We start from the raw sequence: 8,728 nt of genomic DNA on the forward strand, positions 1-8,728 counted from the left end.
CTCCCCCCGCCCCGCCCAGCGCGAGGCGACAGCGGCTCCTCACCCGGCGCCCAAGGGCGCCTCAGCCCCCTCCCCAAGCCCCCGGGGGCTCCTTCCCGCCGCCCCACCGAGCCCCGACGGCTCCTCGACCCCCCCTCCGGCCCATAATGGCTTCTCGGTGCCCCCGGAGCCCCTCGTGGCTCCTTATTCCTCCCCCCAAAGGCTCCTGGACGCCCCCCACCCCCAACGGCTCCTTATCCCCGCCCCAGCTCCCTCCTCGCCGCCGCGGCCCCAGCGGCTCCCCGCGCGGGCCCGGCCCTTCCCGGCGGGCCCGSCCCGCGGCCCTGCAGGCCCCGCCGCGGCCGCCGCCCCGCTCACCGCTCTGCTCGCCCAGGAAGACGAGCTTGAACTTGCGCAGCGGGTTGCCGAACTCGCCGCCGCTGCCGGGCGCCGACATGGCGGAGCGGGGGGGCCGAGCGGGAGCCGTGACTGGGGAGCGAGGGAGCCGCGCGCACCGACGAGCGCCCCACCCGCCGCCGCCGCCGCGCGTCACTTCCGCCGCCCCGCCGCGCGCGTGACGCCACGGTGACGTCACGCCGGCGCCGTGGCGTCACGGCCGCACGGGAGGGCAGCGCCCCCTGTTGGGGATGGGGGGGGAGCAGGCGACAAGATGGCAGGGAGGCCCCAGCGGGCGCTCGAGGCGGTTTATTGGCGCGGGCGCCGCGGCCCCGACACAGAGACGCCCCGGGGGCTGTTCTACGGGGGGACACGGCCGCTTCGGGGGCGGCGTGGGGGGCGAGCGGGCGGAGGGGCCCGCGCGGCGCCGGCGGCTGCGCGCGCCGCCTTAGCTCTCCTCCTTCTCGGCCTCCTCCTTCTCGTCCTCGTCGTCCTTCTCGCCCTTGAGCTTCTGGCGGGCGAACTCCTCGATGACGATGTCCTCCTCGCTGGAAAGGAGAGCGGGGCGCCRTGGGCTCGGGAGCCGGCGGGGAAGCGCGGCTGTGCCCCCTGCCACTTTCCGACCAAAACGCCCCAAAACGAGGGCGCGGGGGGCTCCCCGTGGAGGCAATTAGAGCCGCGTTTTGCATTGTCAACAGGAGAAAAGGGAAGGAGAGGAAATAAAGTGGGGAGGGAGATGAGTTACCTCCTTGAGAAAGGGGTGGCGCCAAGGGAGAGCCATGACATGAAAAGCGGGAGAAGAAAATGGAGAAAGAGAATGAGCGGAACAGGCTCCAGAGGCCTGGGAATGTGAAACGACTGGGCGGATTTGGGGGGAAGCGCCCGGCCAAGGGGGTTGTTCCTCGGGGAGCCGGGATATCCACTGAGGCCGGGAGTGAGTCCGGAGCAAGGGCTGGGGAGGCTGAGTGGGCTCCCGTGCCCCTCGGCAGCGCTCGTGCCCCTCGTAGCGCAGAGCCAGGCGCGGAATCCCGGAATCCTGGCATGGCCGAGCTCGAAGGGACCTCTAGGGATCCCCCAGTCCAACCCCTGCTCCAGCAGGGACACCCAGAGCACGGAGCGCCCGGGCGCATCCAGGCGGGTTGGGAGATGTGCAGAGCAGGAGCCTCCCCTGCCTCCCTGGGCAGCCCATTCCCAGGAGCAGCCGGGGAGCTGGGGAGGATCGTGCGGCTGCAGGACGGGGCCGGGCGCCGCCGCCGGAGCCCTGCGCTGGTGCGAGGCGCCCGTGGCCACGAGTGCTGCCCGTGCCGGGACAGGCTGCGGCACCGGCCCCTTGTGTCGGGCTGCACCGCGTTCCCRGGCCCGGGCGTTTCGATCCAATGGCAGCGCCAGCACTCCCAGCGGGAATGGGGCACTGCATCCATCTGCGATGGTTCTATGTGCTTTATTCATGTAGAGAAAATAAAGGCTTGTTTTCCTTACCTTGGCTTATCTATAGTCCGTTCATAAGCACATCCAGGGAGGCAAGCATTGAGAGAGGCACAGAGGTTAGTGCAGAAATGACCTTTCAGCGGGCAGCTGCCCCGTTCCCGGGTGTCCCTTCCGCAGTGACAGTCCCCCACGCGAGGCCTGCGGGGGTCCGGGCTGCCACGGGGCGATAGCACCTTGCTGCCGTGTGTGATCCTCGTCTGCAGCACCTGCCCTTCCCCTGGGACCGTCCCCTGTCCCCCGCTGCGAGCGGGGCCCCCGGCCTCACTCACCATCCGAAGGCTTCGGGTGCATGAGGATGACGGGCATCTCGACGCCGACGTCGCTGCGGGGAGGAGCAGGCTGGTGAGCGAGGTGGCCGGCGCTGCCCGCACAGCCGCAGCCGTGGGGACGGCGCCGGGGCCGCCRCATCCCCCCGCGTGGCTCCAGCGGCGCTGCCCTACCTGGAAGTGAGATCCCCCAGGATGCTGCGGCAGCAAAAGGAAGGACATGGGATTAGCGGAGAGCGAAGGCGGCCTGCGGGACGCTGCTGGGGCCCCCTCCGCCAGGCGGGAGGCAGCTCCGTGCACCGCCTCTGAGATCCTTGGAAAGGGGGTCTCGTGGGAGCACGTGTCGGGGTGCCCCACGGGGAGACGCCGGTCGGGCTGGGCTGCCCGTGCCCTGCCATGGGTGTTGCGGCTCCCCAGTGCCGGGAGGACGGGAGCTGGTAAAAGCTCTTTGTAATCAAGTGGAAGATGCTTCATGATGTGTTGGATGGTGCTTTTTAACGAGGGTGAGGGGTGGGGATGGGCCATGGGGAGGGATCGCCATCCCCATGAGATGGGGGTCGAGGAGGACATCCCTGGCCTGGGCCGGTCCCAGCCCTGCAGCCTCTGCCCRCCCTGCGCCGCCCGCGCRCTGCCGGCCCCGCGCCGGGAGCTCCTCACCCGCCTCGGGACACCACCAGGTTGACCTTCACTTTGTAGGACACCAGGATCCCCAGCACCTCCTTGTCCATGCCGGGCCTCAGGCTAGGGGCAAAGGGAGAGCAAAGCCGTGAGAGGGGACATCTCCCACCAGGCGGATCCCAGGGTCCGCCTCAGCATGCCGAGGAAACGCCCCGGATCCTCGCTGGGAATGAACGGGAAAAGGCCCGGCAAAAGTGCCAGGAAGGGGGAAAGGCCGGGCCTGTTCTTGTGCCGCGGGGCGAGGGAGGCTGCTCCTGCACCCTTACATGGTGGTGGAGGCCAGGTTGGTGTCCTCGTGCTTGAGCTTGCCRTCCAGCGCCAGGCCGCGCTTCTCGCGGTTGGCGGCGAGCGTGGGCGTCACCGAGTAGGTTTTGGAGAAGGTGGAGTTGGCCGCCACGTTCTCGCTGTGGAGAACGGGGTGCTGAGCACCGGAGCGGGACGCGTCCGCACCCGGAACCCCCCGGGAAGGGCGGGCGGCCACGTCCCTGCTACTCACTTGATCTCCTCGTTGCACACAGTCTTCGTGTACTTGTCCAGGGAATAGAGGACCACGTCTGTGATCTGGTCCACTGCAGGGAGAGCAGATGGAGCAACTCTGAGTGCGCGGAAGGAGTCGCATGGGCACCCACCAACACAGAGGCCCCGGCGCCCCGAACGCCCAAGGGGCAGCATCTCCCATCGGCGGGCAGGGAGATTCCTGCAGGTTTTTCCCCATTGCCRGATTTAGCCGGGTAAATACTGAGTAAATAACGTTTCACATGGGCTGCGGATCTCGTGGTCGTGTTGCCACACTTGTCTCTGCTGACAACTGAAGCTGCCACCCTGACACCTGCAGCAGGACGCGCCGTCCCGGGACACGTCCGTGTGTCCCTCGGATGTGTCCCTCAGCCCTGCTCTCACCTGTGATCTTAATCTTCTTCACGATCTTGTTGGTGGTGTTGTTGATGTTGACAGTCACATTGATGGGGTCTCCGTGGTAGTAGATCTGCAGTCGGAAGAGACTCGGTCGCACAGCGGACAACCACGTTTTGGGTGCAGGGGCAGTGCTGGGTGTTGGACAAGGGAGCYGCTCCTGGGGGCCCCAAGGGGTGCAAACCTCCACCAAGCGGAAGGTACCAGGGCCAGGGGAAATGCATCTTGTGCATCACGCCCAAGACTTTCCCTTCCAGAGAGGCAAGAAAATCACAGTTCCTGGGGYGGGTTTGCAGCCCAACCACAGGGCTCTCCAAGCCTCGGGCTCGCAGGATGCCGCAGAGYGGGTGCTGCACATCCCGGGAATTCAAACACGGAGAATTCCCCATCCCGCGCCCACCTCTTTGTCCAGCGAGGCCTCGAGGTGCAAGGGCTTGTCGGACATCATGAACTGCCGGGTGGTCTCGGACCTGGGCGCGGGCCCCGTGTTCAGGGGCGCGTACTGGATCTTGCGGATGATGAGCCGCACCGAGTTCCTGCGGGAGCCAGAGCCCCTCGCTGCAGACTCGGACCCTGGCAGCCGCCTCCTCCCCGGACCCGGAGCCTCTCCTGCCGTCCGGGACCGAATCCGGAGGCTGAAGCGGGGCCCTGAATGGGTCCCGGACAGGCAGCGTCTGTTCGGCTGCCGGGACCGGCAAGGAGAGGGATCCCCTGCAAATACCTCTTGTGTATTTTCTCCTCCAGGTTTTCAGCACAAAATCCTTTGACCTCAAAGTCCACTCCACAGGCCTGTGGGAAACACACACGGTTGCAGAGCGGGATGGGCTCCGTGTTCCCCAATATCCAGATTTATCCCCTCCTTTTTCCCACTGCATCACCCCTCTGCTCTGTTGGGAACGCAGCCCCGGATCCCYGAGGATCATCCCTGCAATCCCTTGTCCCAAAGGTCATCCCCATATGGCAGCAGCTCTGGTTTTCGGCCCCTCCGAACAGACCATCCCTCCCTCCACGGCCACAGGCCGAGGGCAGCGTCCCACCTTCCCGACATCGTCCGGTCCGGGCTGGAGGGTGACGGAGCAGGGCAGGTTGGTGGCAACCTGGGGAGAGAAGGGGCCACGAGAGCTTTGCAGCGGGCGCCCCGCGGGGCCACGAGGCTGCGGGACCGCTCGCCCCGGGGAGCCCTCCCGGCCGCGTGCRCGGCGCCTACCTCGAAGGTGAAGGGGTAGGCGTTCTCGCCCAGCTTCTTCAGCAGCTTCTCCTGCAAGGGGGTGAGCGTTTTGGGCACCTGCTCCGGCACCGGAGGGAAGATCTGCGTGGTCAGGACGTAGAGGTCCTTCCTGAAGGTCAAGCCGATGACGTCGAGGTCATCCCGGCCGTAGCGGAAGGCGCACGTCAGCGTCACGTACACTGGTGTCGGTGCGGGGCGCAGGAGCGGGGTTGGGCACGGGGTTGGAGTACGGGAAAATGGGCACGGGAGAAAGGGTTGGGAACAGAGAGAAACAGCCGTAAGGACTTGTTTACAGAGAGAGACTCAGCTCTTGTCTGGACCCGGGTGTTTGGCACCAAGCAGGCAGTTAAAGAGAATCCTGGTCTCTTTCTTCAAGGCACTGGCGGCTGCCGAGCCCCAGACCGGGAGGAGGAGGAGCGGCAGGAGGCCGAGGCAGCTCTCCCCTCCGGAGGAGCCGTCGTTGCCCTGACGTGTGGCACCCYGCGGACAGCCCGTTGCTGCTTTCCCATCTCCAAAGCCTCAGGTTGCCTGTGGGCTTTGCACCATTTTTTTCAGCCTTTCCCATTCCAAGATAAGGTTTCGTGTCTTYGTACCTTTTCTGTCCTTCAGGTACTCAGGGTCAATCAAGCAGACTCCATCTGCRGACAAGGAGAGCAGAGCAGTAAGTTTGGATCCTCACAGGAGGCAGCAAGGGGGCAATGCCCGTCCCAACGGCAGTGCTCAAAGACACCAAAGTGGCCTGTGCCACCAGCTGTGCAGGCAGCTGCCTGTCACAGAGCTTTGATGCCTCCCAAAGCATCTCCACCAGGAGGGTGGCAGGTTTTGCAAAGCCCAGGCTTTTGTTTTGCAAAGCCCAGGCTTTGTCCCTCTCCCCAACCCCTTCCTTCGAAGGTATTTGCAGGAAAATGTTATCTTAGCTCCTCTGGAGCTGCCCTTGCTCCTCCTGTCCCCGTGGGAGCAGAGGCATCAGCAGAGGAGCCAAGTGTCCAAACCCATTGGGTAGCGACAGCGCCCATTGGGGACCGCTCCGTCCGCGACGGTCTCACTCACCTACGGCGTCCACGCAGTCCACGTGATCCACAAAGTCTCTCTTCCCCAAGTAGATGGACAACTGGAGGCAGCACAGGGTGAAGACCGAGAAGGAACAAGGTTAGTGCTCACCACGGAATGGGCAGAAACCTTCAAGCCCCAGTTTGCAGCACAGAGATCGTCAGCACCACGGTCCTACAGCATGTTGGAGCAGGCTCAGATTTAAGGATTTCCCCAGGTGCTTTTAATTTCTGTTTTGAAAAGCCAGCCCTGCGGTGGCATCACGGCCATGGAGGAAGGCAGTTGAGAGAGCCCAAAGGAAAGGGGAACCTCTCACATCCCCTCCATTCCCACTGGGAACAAGGCGGACCCTTCCCTGCACGGACTCACCTTGCTGTTGGGGCTGGTCTTCTTGAACACCCTGCGAAGGGAACAAACACAGCGGCGTTGGGAGAACTGCGGAGAGGTGGGAGCAGCCGCCCCATTCCGAGGGTGCGGGGACACGGAGGGACCATGAGGGGACATGGGACCCCCGGTGCCTCCCTGCCCGGGCTGCCGCGTCCACCCCGCGCCACGCCAGTGGGGACAGACAGACAGACAGACAGACAGGCAGACACCTACTTGGATCCCTCGGCCATTTCGGATCAGTCGTGGCGCAGCAGGGGACCTGCCCGGAGAGCGCAGGGAAGCACTGGGCACTCCCGGGGACGGGCTGGATGTCCCTGCAGCTGGAGGCGGCCGCAGTCAGGACACGCTGGGGCTGCAGCCCCGCAGGGCTGCGCGTCCCCATCCCARTGCTCCACAGAGCTTGGAGGGTTCCCACGGGGGCTTTGCCCTCYTCCCCACGCAGGTGTGGGGGGAACAGACACGAGACCCGGGCTGTGGGGACAGCCTGGCCCAGAGAGCCCTCCCAGACCAAAGGCAATCCCGAGGAAGAGGAGCAGCCAAGGTGAGGCCGATGCCCAAGGCAGGGCAGGTTCCAGCAAACCAAAGGAGAACCCTTGGGGGCCCCAAGGGTCAAGGCAAGAAGAGGAACAAGGTGGTTTAGAGTGCTGCCGCTTCATGTGTTTCCTTGTCCGCGGGGAGCTGCAGCCTAGTCCTGGGAGGAGGAAGGGGCTCCTTGTGTCCCACCACTCACCAGGAGGGCGAGGAAACCATGGCAAGCAGCAGCGCGAGCGCCTGGGAGCCGCAGGGAGGTTTGGAAGGGCCCCGTGGAGCAGCAGTGCTCCCCAAGGGCGACCCGAGGACCCTGTCCCTCTGCAGCACCCAACAAAACACCCTGGAAAAGCTCCCACGGCTTTTCCATGGAGCCCCAGGGATGCTCCGGAGCACTCCGGGCTCTCCCTGCTGTTTCTCCATCCGTGGGAAAGGCCGTGGAGCCAGTGGGTGCTCAGCACCCACCACCCACCCGGGCCGTGCCRGGGTCCCCCCGAGCTCCTCGTGCCCCGCTCCGCTGTGACCCACGGCATCCCGCACCACCCGTCCCAGGGAGCCTCCCTGTTCCCGACCCCGGAGCCGCTGCCGCCCCAGGGCTCCTCGCCAGGCACGCGGCCGGCTGGCGGGCAGGCGATTTGCGGGAGATTAGAGGGGATGAGCTGAAGCTTCCTGAACTTAACCRCGCGGCCGCGAGCCGGGCTTAGAGCTGGGCGGGCTGCTAAGCCCTGCTGCCGCCTGGGCATCCTCCTCCTCCTCCTCACGCAGCTGCYGTCTCGCTGCGGACGGAGCGACGGGCACTGTCCCAGCGGGGAGATGATCCCCGCMGGCCTGACCAGGGGATCTTTGGTTGCCCTCGGCCGTCAAAGATTGTGACGGATGGTGAAGTCCCTGCGGGCGCTGGGGTGGGGGTGAAGTTGGGGGGTCCCCATCTGCGGCATTGGGGTGGGTAGCAAGAGGTGYAAAATCTCCACCGGGAGCCCGGAATGGGGCAGGGAGGATTGAAAGCAGAAGAGCCGAGTCCGAGGCCCTCGGAGAGGAGGGATTTGGAGCCTTCCCCGCCCTGCCGGAGCCCCCTGCCCGGCCAGCACGACGCCTCCGAGCCCCCCGCCCTGACCCCCAGCCACCCCTGTCCCCGCTGCTCCCCAGGGCCCACCACCCCTGCCCACAGAGCCAGCCCCGCCGCGGGGCGCTCCTACCGGTGTCGGTGCCGGCAGTGTCCTGGTGCTCGCCGGCGCGGGGACGGCGCCGCGTGCCCGCTCCCGCCGCCTTATATCCGCGCCCGGCCCCGCCGCGCCGCCCGCAGCCCCGCGACGTGCGCGCGCGCGGCCGCACCGGGATTTGGCCGCCACAATCCTATTAGTTTATTAATTCGGGAGATGCTTCATGAGTAAGAGTGGGCAAGGAAGGCGCTTCTTGCCGGGGCCCTGGGAAAGCAGCTTACGGGGCTGGGCAAAGCAGGCTTAGGAGCGAGGTGATGCTAATCGAGACGGATGCTGGCGCTCGGGCGGGCTGAGGATCGGCGCCCACGGCGCTGCCACATGGCTCCCGATTCACGCGGCGGCCGTCGGCGCTCCCGGGCGCCTGCCCCGTTTTGCTGCTCCCTCCTGCACTGGGAAGCAGCACGGGAGGTGCAGGCTTCGTGCATGGCTGGGACGCTCCGTCAACCCCGGTCACCTCCTGTCCCTGGGTGTCCCCCTCCCAAACGTGACCCTGGTGCTCACAGTGGTGGCCACCGTCCCGCTCCAGGCTGGGAGCACCTTGGAGGGAAGGGAAGGGAAGGGAAGGGAAGGGAAGGGAAGGGAAGGGAAGGGAAGGG

At 66.1% G+C, this 8,728-nt stretch overlaps 2 protein-coding genes across 3 annotated transcripts in view; both read right to left on the minus strand.

Moving 5' to 3' along the window:
- RAB41 (RAB41, member RAS oncogene family) overlaps positions 1–545 on the minus strand; it is a 16,775-nt gene extending 16,230 nt beyond the window's left edge. Inside the window, exon 1 of one of the 2 annotated variants that reach the window (XM_026054621.1) lies at positions 358–545. In XM_026054621.1, the coding sequence (XP_025910406.1) occupies positions 358–436 (79 nt within the window). In that variant the 5' untranslated portion in view covers positions 437–545. The remainder of the gene's footprint in view (positions 1–357) is intronic. The other variant, XM_026054622.1, reaches the window with a different exon arrangement.
- Positions 546–2,124: 1,579 nt separating this feature from the next.
- ARR3 (arrestin 3) lies at positions 2,125–6,614 on the minus strand. The gene is made up of 14 exons (XM_026054620.1): positions 6,598–6,614; positions 6,367–6,397; positions 5,998–6,058; positions 5,541–5,585; positions 4,927–5,126; positions 4,757–4,816; positions 4,441–4,508; positions 4,120–4,255; positions 3,708–3,792; positions 3,304–3,376; positions 3,074–3,211; positions 2,787–2,870; positions 2,304–2,327; positions 2,125–2,185 (listed from the first exon to the last, which is right to left on the minus strand). The coding sequence occupies exons 1-14, from the start codon at positions 6,612–6,614 to the stop codon at positions 2,125–2,127; spliced, it is 1,083 nt and encodes a 360-aa protein (XP_025910405.1).
- Between the last annotated feature and the right edge of the window lie 2,114 nt (positions 6,615–8,728).

The sequence above is a fragment of the Nothoprocta perdicaria genome, unplaced genomic scaffold (genome assembly GCF_003342845.1).
Source record: "Nothoprocta perdicaria isolate Ctin4 unplaced genomic scaffold, notPer1 scaffold_124, whole genome shotgun sequence".
Classification (NCBI taxonomy): Eukaryota; Metazoa; Chordata; class Aves; order Tinamiformes; family Tinamidae; genus Nothoprocta; species Nothoprocta perdicaria.